Source organism: Rhamphochromis sp. 'chilingali' (assembly GCF_963969265.1).
Source record: "Rhamphochromis sp. 'chilingali' genome assembly, chromosome: 16".
NCBI classification, from domain to species: Eukaryota; Metazoa; Chordata; class Actinopteri; order Cichliformes; family Cichlidae; genus Rhamphochromis; species Rhamphochromis sp. 'chilingali'.
The window spans coordinates 19,383,787-19,400,168 of NC_137943.1; the positions used below are offsets into that span (position 1 = coordinate 19,383,787).

Below are 16,382 nucleotides of genomic sequence, written 5' to 3' on the forward strand. Positions count from 1 at the left end.
TGCTCCTGTGTTTCACTTATTATGTTTATTACATAAACTGAGCCAAGGTTTAAAAAAAAATAACTCTGCCAAAAATAGAATATTGCAAAGTTTATAAACACACAAAGAAAGCTATAAAGGTCTCTGTAATATTATCTTACTAAATGGATTTAGTTTTTGACAACATGCAGTATACTTAAAATTCAAAAGAAGAAAGGACAACAAACGCTTGAAGATACAATTTCAGTTTAATGAGTGTGTGCACACTTCAAAAATACATGCTAAATATGTTAGCAATCAGTGAGAATGACTTATTTTACCAGAACTACAATAATCTGGCATTTAACACGAAGGTAGATGAAAACGTAGCTCTAACTAGAGAGGCAGCAACAGGTAGACGGTGTGTCACTCTCAGTTAGTGAACCTTCACAGAAGGCGTTTCAAATAAACACTTGTTTTCTTTATTAGCGATTTTAGTGCAATGAATATGCAGAAAGAGAGGCTCTGAAGCACAAGGTACAGTTAAAAAAAACTAATGTAAATTATAACTACGTACCAAGTTCAAACTTTAGCTGCAAAGACATGCAAAAAAAAATGTATATACTTTGCTAATAAGACATATACTGTGTTGTCATGGTGTTTATTTTAAGGTGACATGTGTTGCCGACTAGTCTGTCCAGTGGAACCTCAGCAGCATTGTGTGATATTAGGTCATAAAGCGCACATACTACAGCTTGTTAAGCCAAACACACAAATTTCATTGTCTCCAATAAGCACAATGCACATCCAACAGATTCTAATTTGAATTATTAGCACCTATTTACAGCTTACCGTGTTTATAACCAAGAGGGCAGCGCACATAATTACATTTATATTACAACTGTTGCTGTAGCCTTCAAGCAGTAGCAGCTGAGGTATATTTCTAAATGCATAAAGTTGTTGTTCTCAAAAGGACAAAAAAAATCAGCAAGGAAAGGCAGTACAGTGTTTTTGGTTAGAGATAAATAAGGATGAGTCCAAGCGAGAATTTTATAGTGAAATAAAAGAGAAGAAAATGCGAATTTTTGTGCTTTCCACAAGCAAACACTATCATACAATATGTGTAATAGCAATTTGTAATAATAATAATAATAAGTATTAATATGTTTCTATTAAAACTACATCAGATTATGACTTCAGCACCATTTTGAAATGCCAAATAAAAGAATATTGCAAACCACCAGTTGAACATGTATACTTCCCCTGTCACAGTTTCAACAATAACTGAACAGTAGTAGCTTCACAATGATAGCACAGTAATCACACGTCACATAGTAATTCTACTGGATTTTTTAGTGTTATGTGATGGTCTGTTTTTTTTTTTATTTACCCTGTTTTTTTGTGACATCATCACCAGTATTTAACACACAGAACTAGCTACTGTTATACCTAAACTGAGCTATTTTCCTTTATATATTTCATCAGGGTGTTGCTTACAATAACACAACACAGTGGATCACATGTCAGGAAGAGGTTTGCGGAGTAGACAGATTTTCAGTCAGTGTCATGAGTACACTGACTAAAATCTAGGTAATTTACAGGGACAGAAGGGTTGGTCCAAGTGGCCACAGGTGGAGCGTCACCTCAGTGTAGCACCCTGGAAAGAAACATTGCGATGGTTTACTGTGAGAGAACCACATCTGTATCGCAGCATCCATTCTGCTACTCCAAACAAAATTTGAGACATGCTTCCCTCTTGTGGATGATTTGAAAGCATAACTCTGACACTGAATTTTTAAGATGTCGTCCCACAGCCCAAAAAAAACACGTCGGTTCAGTTAACTCATGATTCTAAATTGGGCGTGCATGTGAGGGTGTGTTTCTCTGTGTTTGCCCTGATACACTGGCATCCTGCCCAAGGTGAGTATAAGGAGGTGTGTGCATATAAGAGGGGAACAGATTTAAATATAGAGCAATACTTTCAGACCCACCTCAGCTTTCAGTATTGGGCACACATGATGATCTCCGTGATCTGCACATAGTTTTCTGTGAAACAGACAAAAAACAATAATCACCAGTACAACGGTAAGACAGGAATAAATATCCACAACAAATGTAAAGCACAATAAGATGCATTCAAATAATTTTCTTTACTAGGTTCACATATTTTACAAATTTAAGTACTTTTCCAGCATAAAAAGCCTTTACCCTCACAAACGCATGCTTTACCTTTGTGTGAAGACGATGATGAAGAGCAGGGTCGGCAAGCCAAGGATGCCTCAGAGCCTCACATGCCCCCATCCTCCAACTAATGGGAAACACAAAATCACAATATTTGTTTTTACACACTTCATGTATTATTAGCTTTCGTAAGATCAGAGGTCAGTGTATGTGTACAAAATCCAAATACCTTTTATTTACAATCAGGAGTCTGGAGATGAAGTCTTTGGCTTCTTCTGATGTATCTACAAACTCTTGTTCCTCAAAGTTCCACTGACAGGCCAAGATGTTATTCAGAGTCTCATTGTCATCATCGCCGAGGAAGGGACACAGACCGCTCAGACTAGCAGGGAAAAGGGAACGGATGATCAGCAAAGGTTTGTGGATGTGCATGCATGCTTCTGTGTGTTTACTTACAGCATATATGTAATTACACCAAGGCTCCACATGTCTGTGTTGAATGACACAAAGTCATAGTTGATGACTTCAGGAGCGAGAAACTCTGGAGTCCCAAAATTCACTCGGAGTTTCTCCCTTGGTTTATATCTAAGTTTGAAATATGATTGAAATTCACAAAAATGACATGTTGCATGTTGTACGACCACAGCAGTTCATCCAAGTGGGAATAAAACAGAAGTAAATACCAGTACTTACATCCTGGCAAGACCAAAGTCAATGATCTTGACCTTATTTATGATTCTGCTCACACACAGGATGTTTTCTGGCTGAAATTCAGCAACAACAAAGTATTACCATTTGACTTTTTGAATGGGATAATCCTGTTATGCAATATATCTACAAAGTAATCACTGCAAACATGTGTGACTTTGTTACTTTCAAGTCGAGATGCAGGATGGACATTTTGTGCATGTGTTGCAGGCCATCGCAGATCTGCCTGATGAACAGCACAGCATCCAACTCCATCAAAGTGTGGTTTTCATCAATAATCCTGTCAAACAGCTCGCCTCCGGCAACGCTGAAGGCAAAGACGAGCACATGAAAAGCATTAAAAGAAATTTAAAAAAGAAAAAAAAAAGGCAGGTTAGATAAAATATGTAAGCAAAGTAAGCTGCATATGAAACCAAATTAGAAAAAAGGTAAATAATAAGCTATAAGTAAACCAAAATCCCTTCTGAAATAAATAAACATGTTTTTTAATAAAGGAACGTACTATTCAAGTACAAGGATGATGTCATTTCTTGACTCATAGGCCGCATACAGCTTGATCAGGTTGGCATGGTCGAGATTATTCATGACTTGGATCTCATTCTTCACGACCTCCTACCAAAGAGACAGAAACACAGACACACGGATGCGATGAGAGGTGTCAGCTGTTCTCTGCTAGGACAGACAATGCTTCTTCTCTTCTAGGTCAAATACTTGTCACCTCGGTGACAAGTATTTCCCTCTATCTCTGTTCCAAGAGAGATCTTGTTTTGTACTAGCGAGTGTTTAAAATTCGAAACCAGGACTCTGCTTTTTATATCATGTGATGTAGCTGTCACTGTACTTTGTAGTCGTGACAGTACATGAGAGGTGTCATACCCTTTCTTTCTGACTCCTGGCTTTGATGACTTTCGCTGCCAAAGTGAGACCGGATGAATTCTCCACACATTTGTGCACCTGGCCGAAACGACCCCTTTGAGGAGAGAAAGCAAAGACAAAAGTCAGATTTCTGTAGCTGGAGAGAAACGTGTCAGTTCCATTATCACATCAAGTCAGACGATCCAGCAGTTGGGAAAGATGGTGCTGTGATAGATGTATTTTCCCACGACGAATCAAAAACTGATCTTCCTTCATACGGGGATGTTTCTGGAGAGTCTTGTGCTTAATCTGTTATTTCATTAAATGTGAGCCAAGCTGTGTCTCCACTTTGAAGACTTGGATTAACACTTTGTGATTAGCTACCAGCTGGCACCGGGGATACAGTTTCACATGCCAGTCGGTTCTAAAGTAAAAATAACTGCCGTGACTCTGAAGTTATGAAACATCAGAAAGGCGGGGGTTGGGGGGACTTTACGCGGTTACATTTTACGGGTAATTAAAACCTGTTCTTACCATCTTTGATCTGTGATAGATCAACTTGTCGATATCTTTTACTTATTTTGCATTTCATGGAGATTTGAGGAGAAGTACAGCACTCACCCGCCCAGGATCTCCTGCCAGCTGATGGTATAGAAGTTTGTAATCAGGTTGGGCTTGGCTGACACAATGCGGTGATTAAAAGGAGCCACTGGAGGTGGAGCGGTGTCTAAAGTCGGATGGGGGCACAAGAAAAAAGATGTAATCTGTTTTAATAAGTTGAGGAATGTGAGAACATACAAGCTTCACTGATAATTAGCTACAGTGAGCCTTTGGAGAGTGTAGATAGCTGTCATAATCAAGTTAGCACATTGTGTACTAAAGTGCTATGATAATCAACAGCTACAGAGTTGCCGCTTTAATATAACAGGTTACCATTTCACTTCATTTTGTAGTATTCCATTTGTAATTATTTTTCTTTTTTTATCCTCCCTCCCCTCACCAAGAACCAGTCATACCAGATGGTCTGGCTGTACCTGCGGTTTCTTCCTGTTAAATGGGAGTTTGTCCTTCCCACTGTCGCCAAGTGCTTGCTCAGAAGTTCTTTTGATAACTGGGGTTTTATCTCTGTTATTGCAGTCTTTACCTTACAGTGTAAAGCAACTTGAGGTGACTGTGATTTGGCACTATATAAATAAACTGAACTGAATTGAATGAAGTCTGCGACTAACTATGCTCAGAGTCCCAATAAAAAGAGTGGGAACGCATATAAATGTATGTACTGATATATAAAGCTATATAAAGACTCTTTACAGATATTTGAGCAGTTCCAGTCAAGCCATTACAAAGACTTCTACTATACAGTGTACTATAAATGATACATACAGAATTTGTTGCTACCTTGAAAAAGCAAACACATTTTCAGTTTAAAAAATGTATAATGCTACAAAGATAAGTATATAATAATTTACTGGTGCTCTCACCGATAAAGTACTGCTCAGGACCATCGTCATCCTCCTTTCCTGCATCATCTTTTTCTCTCTCCTTCTCCACCTGTTGTTTCAGGTTCAGCTGGAGTTCAATTCCATCTGCCTTGAAGACACCCCAACCCTCTGACTCAGCCTTCTTCTCGTCCTTATTTTTGTTTTCTTCCTCCTCTTCCACCTTCTTTTCCAGCAGCTGGCTCTTTGGGTGTTCCTCTACAATAAAGTGTTCCTGGGTGACAAAGGACTTGGTGCTGCTGACCTGTGATATGGTGTCCTGTTCAGCCTCAGGAGATGGTGCTGCATCTTTGTGGTCATCTCTACTGAATGAAAGTCGATGTATTAGTATGTTTTTTGCATGTTTAAAAAAAATATTTGTTATGTTTTTGTGCATAAATTTGACCAAAAAATAGAAAAAACACAAACAAACAAAAATAATGTAATAACATATCTAACACTGTTATGAATTGTTATTGAATTAATGAAATGTTTTATATCTTAAATATATACTATACAGTCGCAATGTGACACCATACAGGACGTTCATGAAATATCATGTTTTGTTCAGCAATTTTTAACAGACACTAAAATGTTTAGTATTATAATTGTAATAATAATAAATTATTACAGATTGTTTTAGTCCTTAAATGTAATAATGGACTACCTGATTGGAGTTGCTTCCTTCTTCTTGTCAGGGGAGGTAGAAAGACCTGAGTCTTCTTCAGCTGCAGAAACACCTTTTTCCTCTTTGTCCTCTTGGACTTCAAGCTTTTCTTCTTCTTTTTGCTTCCCTAGATTCTCCACACTAGGCTTGAGCTCCTTCTCTGTAACATCCTCAGGCACCTTCTCTCCACTTTCCTCCTCACTAACTGCCTCAACATCCTCATTTTTCTCAGCAATATCCACTTGGGAGTCTTCTTGCAGGTAGTCCACCAAGCTGCTGGCAGAGGCATCGGGTTCTTGATCTTTAAGGGGCACTCCAGCTTCTAGATCCCGAAAACCAAGGGTGATCTGCTGACCTGATTTCTCAGCGTTCTCCCTGTTGAGTTTCTGAACCTCCTCAAGGAGCAAAATCTGCTTCTTCAGTGAGATATGTTCTACAAGAATACCAAAGAGAAGTTAGATTTAGTCTCTTAGGATCTGGTTAATATTCATCACTTTAAGAAGAATTAACATTTTCACTCTGAAAAATTCCACTCCGATCTTTAAACGTAGTTTCTATCCCAATTAAACGCTAGCAAGCAACAGCTACGTGTAATAACACTGTAATACAGCCACATGTTCCACTCATAGAAGGTATTTTAGAGTATTTATTTACATTTTGCTGCTGCTGTGTCTCAGATTATTTTGACTTGCAAAGAGACACTGGAGTTTGTAGAAGTAACAGTGTGTTGATCTCAGCACCTGCTGTATCTGGAGGCTTCATCTTCTTTTGTGCTTTCAGACCCTTAGGGCTCAAACGGGGTGTATCTGTCCCATCTTTGCCTTTGTGGTCTTTCAACTGTGAAATGCAAAACAGAAACTGTCAAACCAGAGACCCAGACGAGTACATTAATATGAAATGAATGCATGATCAAAGCTTTATTAGAAAATAAACAAAGCAGTTGTGTCGCCCTGGTACTATTTCTTGTCCCAGAGCGATTATAAAATACAAATGGTCTTCTTTTTTTTCGTATCTCTGGAGTGGCGATGCAAATATTTCACATGTTCTCTAAGCACATAAACGTACAAAGTTTCCACATTTGCGAGAGGTGAGGAAATGCTTTGGTCCGTGAAGCTTTATCTTGGGAGAAGACTGCAGAGTACTGGGCTCGCATGCAGGCGTTATCTCTTGTTTCCCTTTTTTCCCTTTATTAGAGGTAGTTTTCTAGTAAAAAGACAAGAAGACAATGCTTAGAAGGGTTACATGAATGCACACAGAATTGGTGGCATTTTGGTAAGTTAGATTCACACGTTAATGCACAGGATGAATCAAAAATCAAAGACATGTTGGATTTAGTGTCACATGTAAAACGCAACAAGAAGTTAATAAAACGTTGAGTAATTTGATGACAGGTGAATGAAGGATAAAATACGAAGCATTTTCTCTGTTCTCAGCACACAAATTAGCACAGTTAGTGCACATCTTTATTGCACTGGTAGAATTGCATGCCTTTGATTATTTGTGGCAGACTTGGATAGACAGGAGCAGGGCAGTGAATTTATAGCTTATCACTGGTCACACTCAGCGATGGAATGCAATGTCGACCCTGAATGGAAAATATTGCAAGTGACTGCAGGCTGTAGTTCAAATTTCTCAGCTAAGGAAACTCACTAAACACTCTCTGATCACCTTAGCATGGAAAAAAGCCTGTCTTGAACATCAGGTGTCTCACATTTGTTTTCTGTATGCTGTTGGGACATAAACAGCAGGGGAGCTATTTCAAGTGCAGCGTCTCCCCAGTGACCACGGTGATTGGAGGGTGAGGAAGTGAATGCAGATGCCGCAGTAGCCCGAATTACTTTCAAGTATGTCACACCTGTGGAGGTGGAGGAAGACGGAGCAGCCACCTGGCAAACGCTCTGACGAGAACAGAAATTCCCTGAAACGTGAGTCACGGTGAAAACATCACATTGGTATTTGGTCATTAATCATCAGGGTATAATTAAGCCATAAAATGTGACACAAACTTTTAACGGGCTTGATATCGTTGAGTCTGATTTTAACGTAACCAAGTATGGGCATATAAAACCTAAGAGTGCACCACTGCACAATGTGCACTGTTACGTAGGTATTTTTTCCAAGTATGTGATATCGTTATCATGTTACGTCAGAGCCATTTAAGTGAGTTTGCGATTTGCTTGTACGTCATACATCAAGAGAGATACAAGCTGTGTGGCGAACTGATAGGAGTGTGGTGTAAGATGTCAAGCAGCACTCAGTGACCTTTAGTGAGGTTTAACTGGATGTGAGTGGATCCTAAGTTTTCAGTTGGTGAATTGTTTTTCCTTTAAAAAAAAAGTCATATAAAAATGCATATTAGATTTTTTCTTTTTCTTCAATAAGTTCAACATTTTGAATCTTGGTAGACTTGGGGGCATTGCCTCAATGGGACTGTATTACTTCCATGAACTTGTAGCAGACTTCTGAAACACTATCTGCAGTTTAAAATAAAGACAATTACTGGAAGCTGTAATTCAAAAATACCTTGGCAGCATTGTAACAAGAACTCTCACCTAAGTTTTACATTTTATGTGCTGCAAGAAGTTTAGAAGATTGCAAGGAATCACAATGACAAAGACTTCAGACAATGACTGTTCATCAACAAAGCAATAATGGCAAAGATATGACTTGGATAGTAACACTAATAGGTCTGCACAAGAGAGCCGCAGAAATGAAATGGAAATGAAAGAAATGGACTGCATGACAGAAAAGGAAAGAAAACTCTACAGTTTGTTAACACCTGGTAAGCTGAAGGGACGCAAGACTATTTGGACCACAAACACTGTAGCCCGCATCCAAAGACAGCATTTCTAAACCAGGCCACTCGTATTTCACCGCAGACCTTGCACTGGCCCTCTCGTGCCCTGCTGGAGGTCCCCCCGCACGCTTCATGCGAAGGAGACCCTCAAGTTACACTCGGAGATCCAACATCGACACGTGTGAGTTAAACTGGGAGTTTATATATGGAATAAGTGACATACTGTCCAGTAGCTTACCCAACACTATAAAACTAGTCTTCTTGCTTACTTTACCTTTAATCAGCAGTTGGCAAGTTTGTACACGCCAAAACTCAGACACTATACCAGTCCATTATATGTGGAATTTCACACACAAGCCAAGTCACATTTGCTGCTATGATCATTTTCATATGTCCTGCCAAGAACAACAAGATCCCAGTGAGATCTTAAAAATCAAAGTCAGCATGGAAAATACAAGACTTGATGCTCATGGTGATGCATGGGCTATGATGCCTGGGCCACCTTTATATACATCAAAACAAATGCTTGTGAATCTAAATTGGATCAGTAATAAAGGTTGTCCCCTTTTTCTCCAAAACCTCATTCATGACCAAACATCTTACAGTCCTTTTGCAGTATAGAGCAGGTGCACACTTCAGCCTATATGTGCAGTGTCTTACTTCAGCTTGTCTCACCTTGTCAGGCTTTTTCGATACAGTATCTGAAGATGATTTCCTCTTTATAGCTTGCTTCCCTTTACTGTCTTTTGACCTCGAGCCCTTCTTAGCCGTCGGGCCTTTGAGCATCAGCTCCATTATCTTCGAATGTTTCACCGTCTCCCCGATGAAGCTGATCACCTGTTGCATGCTTAGGACCAATTTTTCCATTCCTTCCAGCTTCTGAGCCTGCTGCTCGGACCGCTGGTTCACCACCGACATGATGGAGCTCATCTCCTGGCAAATCTGCCCCACCTCTCGTCCCATGACTTGGGTCTGATTCATTACCCTGGGCGGGAGATGGATCTCCTCCTTGTCGACCTTCAAATTCTCCATATCCTTCTCAATGTCGTCAATGTCGTGAGACATCCCATCTAGTCGGCTGAGGACTTTTTCCTGAATATTGATGAGCTTGTCCATCTTGCTGCTCAGTGTCTCTATGCGATTTTGGATGATATCAAAGCCTGCGTTCTCGCCATCACCCACTGCATTTATTACCAGGGAACTCATGGTTTCCAGTGATGTAAAATTCACGTTAAGACACCAACTTGAGACAAGAATAGGACCAAGAATGCCCTCAAAAATACTTCTGCAAAAATCTTAGCCAGCTCTACAGAAAATGAAATAAAATTCAGAAAAAATATTCTACATCGAAAACTGCCAGGTGACAGATCAAATAAACTATAAAGCTCAATTTGTGTTTATCTCAGTTACTACTGAGTCAGACTTCTGTTCCTCCCAAACCTTATCCCTGAGCGGCTGCTCCTCTCTTCTAGAATTGGTATCTAGAATGGAGTGAGCAGGTGTCCCTAAATGTAAACGGCCAGCCTACGTCAGCAGGGTTTAAGTGATTGGGGTGGGAGCTTGGCAATGCTTGGGACATATGAGACGTTTGAGAGTCTTTAAGTGTTAAGCCCACCACCGTCACTCGCCTGCTGGCTGTCAAAACGTTCACTGTACACATTTCTGCTTCTAAGGACAATGCTCATTAATTTGCACAATTTATCCTATTTAACTGACGGAGGTATTAACTTGTTCCAAGAGACGGATACATGTGGTTCACATTTTTGAATCAACTGCACTAAAAAAAGACAGAGAGCTGAATGTGAAGTCCATGTGTGGCTTTTTAGGCAACGCAAGAGTACGTTTGAGATCATTTCAAAAGAGAAAATGTTCCGTTCGAGTGTTTATTTGTTTATTTGTTGTTTAAATGTTTGTGACATCAAGGGAAGGACTGGGCTGTAAGATATTTGGCACTGATGTATGTGACTGTGCGTGTACTGTTGTGAATGAGAACCATGTTGCAATGCAGATTCCCTCCTTATCTTTTGAATGCCTAAAACTCGCATTCAGTGTCAGGGCAACCTGAAGAGGTCTGTGTTTCTTGGTTGGGTGGAGATAGATTAAAATGTTTATCCCTGACCTGAAATAAGAGATGGGTAACATGGGCGAGTTATATGATGCTTACTCACTGACAGAAACATCCACCGATAACCATCCTTAAGACAGCAAAGGATCCATTTTAACTGAGCTGCTGTAATATGACCGCAATCCAGGTTCACTATATATCAAAATAGGCATGATGTATTCTACCAACAAATCAGAGAAAAAATATAAACACAAATGCAGCCTCGCTGTCGGTCGGGTTTTTGTTTCGTTTTGTTTTTTGCCTTTCTGAGTTCATTCTGTACCCATAAGTACACGGATGCCAAAATGAAGGAAGGATCCAGCTTTGCTCAAGCTACCATGAAATTCTTTTGACAACAGAGGCACAGAGCACAAATTGAGCCACGGTGACCTTAGCCAAACTCGTTGTGACTCGAGCCAAAGTCTGGCCTCACTGGTGCAAAGGACCAGGGAAGGTTCTGAACTCTGCAAAGGAAAGTGCAAGCAAGTGAAGTGGGACAAAAAGAGTTTACCTGTCGGCTTATGTTTCATGACAAGTCACCACACCGGGTTGAACATTTGTCTAATTTTTTTTTTTTTTTTTTTTTTTTTTTTGGTGTAGATACGCTATGTTGAACAAAGCCTTCACAAATCCTTCTACACCAGTGAGACCAGAGAGTGAACCGAACCACTGCTTCCCCTTGTATTTGTATTGTCTCGTGTCTCGCTAAAGCAAGACAGCTGCAGCGGGAAGACCAAGTAACTGTGACAGGGCAGAAACAGATGGAATGAAATGGACCATCAGTCACTCAAGGTAAGACACCAGTGCTCACACCTGTCTTTGAATGCCAGCAGATGACAGACAGCATGGGAATTAACAGCATGTTGTGTCAATTTAATGAGCTCGGACACTTTGCTTTCTTACAGTGTGCATGTGCATGTAACAAACACAAATATTAAAGACAAGACAGAGCAAATGATTCTGCAACATGGTGTTGTTGTCATATCAGTGGACATTAAACGCAACCTTGCAACATCCTGGCACAATCTCGGTAGATCTGTCAGTGGTCAGCGGTGGGAGGTTACGAAACCCAGCAGGAGATATAAAGAGACATTAGACTTATGACATAAAGCAAATGTCAAGTTTATATCACTTACACTTTACAGTGAAACTAATACCAAAGAAAGTAACAGCATCACGGCCAGGGCTCAAAGTCGTCTCTCACCATCTCTGCCAAGAGCGAGTATGTGTACACACAATGTGGAAGCTGTGAAATCTTTGCCCGGTCTGCTGCTGCGTGGTTAAAAGTTGTTACGTTAATGTGACAGCAAAATCACTGGGATGTTTAGCGGCATTGTGTAATGCATAAATGATGAATGCTTTATAAATTATTCAAAATAATTCTTTGTTATATTTACGGGTGCGTATCCCAGTTGAACTTGTAGTTCTCGAGTGACTTCTAGAGTGGAAAACATGTGAAGGTAAATTGATATACAGCACAGGGGACAACACCTTTAAATAGTAGAACTTAGAACTTTTGAGATCACCGTGTACCCTTTGTATCCCCAAAGTCATACGTAATAAAAGCACTAAGAAGAATCAATCTAGTTTATGCCACAATCACTTGGTTGCAACTGATGAAGCTGATTTATCACTCAGTGAATAAGTTCTTTGCCGTGTTGCAAAAAAAACCCCAGAAAACAGATGATGTTTTTGAATGTCTTATTTCTTCTACAACCATTCAAAAGCCCAAATATATTTATTTTCCCTGGTAAATTGCAGAAAAATACTCTGCGAATTCATAATTATGAACTAACTGTGCATAGATTTTTGTCACTGACCTCATTTTTTTAAGCTTCAATAAATTGTCACATTATTTTGGTTATTTATTATACATTCAAGGGACATGCTTTTGGAAAATGAATGCTTAGAGGCATTTTTCTGCACAAATAATTGCTGAAAGACTTACATGTTGCTTCAAATTTCCGATGAACCTATGTACCCCTCATTGTCCTCACCTGTATGCATACATCCATCTACACATACTGTGTACATGCAGCATAGTATGTTTTTTTTTTGTTTGTCTGTTTATTCATTTAAGCTTCTGTTGACAGCAGTGGAAGAATATAAAAAATGAAAAGAAGATACAAAAATGTAAAAAAGTTTACCTAAATGCCCTACAAATGTGTTTGTTTGCTTGCTTGCTTGCTTGTTTAGACAGCATTTTTTAAAGGGTCAGTGTGTGAATATTGTGGCATGACCCTCTGCATTAGGTTATTTGTTTGGCACTGAGACAAGATTAAAAATGGGCTGCCCTTACAGAGAACACAATGTCCTGGGAAGCTCTGGGGATGTGTGCTATGGCCACCATCCAGTCACCTCTCCGTCTCCGCTCACACACCGCTCTGTCTGCCAGCTCTGGCTATACTTTCTCTTGGAAACTTGTGGGCTTAAATGTGACTGGCAACCATGAAACTCAACTCCTCATGCTAATGTCTAAGAAGCCTCTTCTTTTCTCCCGCTGTCATCTCAGATTTTGTCTTGGCATGCAAACACGTTTTGCTGCTGCACTTTGACAGACTTTCTGGTTCTGTTTATATAATGTCATGAAACCACACTACACAGCGTCCTGATGATTCAATATAGTGAGACGCACACACTCCAACTTCACCCTCACCCTCTCGTTGCATACAAATATGTCTGTCTTGTTAAATGCAATTGTCACGAGGACGCATTGTGTGCACATTTCTGTATGCAAACTGAAATATGTACATATTTTGAAAGCAGCTTTTGGATCCTCCATCCAATGACCATTTAAGAAAATACAGTCATTTTTTGGGTGCTTTCACTGGTTTAATTTTTCAAATAGAAGGTGTTGTGATTTCCCATTATATTGTTAGTCATATACCACAAGGAGTGCTTCAAATAAAACCAACAAAGTGCCAGAAAACTTTCATACACGACCACCTGAGGGTCACTCCAAAAAGGAAGCTAATCCTGATAGACTCCTGTGTTATAATTTCCAACATCAGGGTAGAAATAAACATACTTACAGCTTGGTACAAAAAATATTTTCCCTTTTATAGCATATTGTCCACGCCAATGACAACTGTACAGTGGTTCCATTTCTTCCTAATTCTACAAGCTGCAAATTCTACAAGCTGGATACATTTTTTTTACATCATCTTGTAATTTTCTTATATTGTGGTGACTTCTGCCTTATAGTGCATCACATAAAGTTACAGAGATTATAAAAAATGACTGACTGAATGCTGCTTCAATGTTCCTCCACATAACATATAATCAGACAATATACATCTACAACTGTATGCAAGTCTATAAACACAATACACCCTCAAAATTTCTGTATCTCTTGAAAATAATTTATTTTTTATCTTTAAACATTGCTTTAATTCCACATTTAAACTGCTTCCATATTTCACACAAAAACTTCTTATGGTTCAATATTGTGCATCTTTAGATTTAACGTATGCCTTAAATTGTACCCATCCAATTTAAATTGCTTAAACAAAAATTCATAGGCAACGACCCATACAAAGAGAACAGTAAAATTACCTGCATACTGTCACAGTTGTTTGTTGTTGTTTTTTAATCTAAGCACTGCTCAGAATAATTTCATTCATTTGCTTCTACATAGCACAATAATCCTTATTGTAATCCTAATTCACTCCCATTAACATCAAGTGCAGTCCCACTGAGGAATATATTCCCTAAGGCACTATTATTACCAGTATGGAAATGTAAGGAGCGTTTTACACAAGAGATATCAACGTTAGTGACAGACTGCAAAGAAAGCTTGGTCAAATACGTGCCACTCTCCTAGAGTAAATGTCAGTGTGTGTCTCCTAAATGCCAAGGAATGGAAACAAGAGAGGGTGAGAAGTCTTCAGCTTGTCTCTATGGTATACTGCCACAGTATTAAAGATAACTAGAGGATGCGTGTATTTATAAGCAGCGGTGTATATAGGCAGTGTATATATTTACTCTCAGTCAGATTTCCCTCAGTATACATGAGCTTTCTTCAAAATAAAATGCCATGTAAGAGTTCTGATGGAAACAAAAACACATAGGAGACAAAGTGAACTGAACTGTTGAGCTGCAAACAACAAAAGACAAAACTGTTGAGTTGCAGAAAACATTTTTTGCTCTGATGTCAGCCCCTGAATGTACTACACTAAATCAAGGCTGCCAAAAATCACTAAGTCGCTAGATGGCAGCAAAGCCAGAATCTCCTGTCTGTTTCATCATTCAGCAGAGACACTACATTATTGTGTCTGTCATGCTCTGCCACTAGAGTACACTGTACCTTTACAGGTGATTCTCTAATGTGCTCCCACAAACGCCACCAGCTACAGTCCTAAATCAGTCCCAACAAACTGAATGTTGTGCAAAGAACTTTCCAACTTCTAATAAGCATAAGAGGAAGCCAAAGATTGTGCTGACATTCCCTTGTGGCAGTAACTGTTAAAACACAAGAAGAACAAAGCAAGTACTAAACTACACAAATAATCTAGCTCAACTATAAATTCTGCATTTACAAAGTTATTAATCTTCATCTGCTATTGACACTGACAGCGGATTTTTAGTTAAACTACTTACTTGTGATGTACTGTGGCATTGTATGTAACAGGATTTAGGCCAATTGGGTACATAAGTTTGTCTTGTTGTAATGAATTACAGGCAAATATAGTTTACATCTGTGGCACTTGTGTTGTCTGAAGTGTCATACAGACTTGCTGAGGCCAGACTTTCCATGAAACCTAAGGGTACAATAGAGCACAACATCATTTTCCTGTGTAGTATACAACTTGAACTGGACTTCACCTGTAGAATAAAAACTTTTATTATGCATCAGGTAATATTTATGTATTTTGATCCCAGCAGTGAATCTTTAGTCTATTCCAAGGAACTGAAGAAGACTAAGAGCAGAAGAGAGGTGATTATGTTCAAGTAAGGGGATATCTGCAGAAAACAGCGGTTCTTTTGACATAGTAAACTAAGTAAGTAAAGTTTATTTATACTTTATAGAGCTTTTCATAGACATAAAAGTCTCAATGCACTGTACAATAAAAAAAACAAAAAAAACCACACTTAATACCAATAGATACATGCAGCAAGACATAGCTGTAGGGTTAAAACACTGTATATCACTATCCAAGAATATTGATTTTAACACATACAGTGGTGTAATGTCCTTTCATTTAAATAATAATACTAATAATACTACTAACTTAAAAATCACCACTAGAAACATGAACACTCAAAAAGTGCAAACCTCCACCAAGGCAGCTCATTTTCTTTATGGTACATATATTTCATTTGTTCTTTTTAAACATACTTTGGAAATTGTACGTTTTTATTTCCGTAAAAAGAAGTGCAAAGTGCCGGCTTTTATTATTCACCCTGTGGAAACCCATTTTAATGTACTTGACATTATTTTGATTATAGTTATTGTTTATTTGTCTAACTGATTAGGCAGCTCATTCTCTTGCTCTTGACATACTTTCGTCAAAGATATAACACGTTTTGGGGCAAAATTGAAAAAAAAACAGACAGATATGACAGGTCAAATGTGACATGATATTTGGATGCAAACTATAATGTAATATTTAGAATCCCCATAAATCACTCTAA

The 16,382-nt window shown here is 38.9% G+C and overlaps 1 protein-coding gene across 2 annotated transcripts; it reads right to left on the bottom strand.

Moving 5' to 3' along the window:
* Positions 1 to 285: 285 nt before the first annotated feature.
* mylk4a (myosin light chain kinase family, member 4a) lies at positions 286 to 10,101 on the bottom strand. Of its 2 annotated transcripts, XM_080861694.1 has the most exons (15): positions 9,320 to 10,101; positions 6,913 to 7,050; positions 6,588 to 6,684; positions 5,848 to 6,280; positions 5,184 to 5,506; positions 4,324 to 4,429; positions 3,724 to 3,817; positions 3,350 to 3,459; positions 3,013 to 3,154; positions 2,833 to 2,903; positions 2,596 to 2,724; positions 2,369 to 2,521; positions 2,188 to 2,266; positions 1,950 to 2,004; positions 286 to 1,615 (listed from the first exon to the last, which is right to left on the bottom strand). In XM_080861694.1, exons 1-14 carry the CDS (start codon positions 9,848 to 9,850, stop codon positions 1,951 to 1,953), a joined length of 2,460 nt encoding a protein of 819 aa, XP_080717820.1. In that variant the 5' UTR covers positions 9,851 to 10,101; the 3' UTR covers positions 286 to 1,615; position 1,950. The 2 variants fall into 2 exon arrangements, with proteins under 2 accessions (XP_080717820.1, XP_080717821.1); XM_080861695.1 differs by lacking the exon at positions 6,913 to 7,050.
* Between the last annotated feature and the right edge of the window lie 6,281 nt (positions 10,102 to 16,382).

Bases quoted from the DNA above. Each gene is read 5' to 3' on its own strand.
- mylk4a (XM_080861694.1), bottom strand. From the start codon at position 9,850: ATGAGTTCCCTGGTAATAAATGCAGTGGGTGATGGCGAGAACGCAGGC. The intron at 4,430-5,183 runs GTGAGAGCACCA...ATCCGACTTTAG, and splicing joins TCCTGAGCAGTACTTTATCG to ACACCGCTCCACCTCCAGTG. The intron at 2,005-2,187 runs GTAAAGCATGCG...TCTGTTTCACAG, and splicing joins ATCATCGTCTTCACACAAAG to AAAACTATGTGCAGATCACG.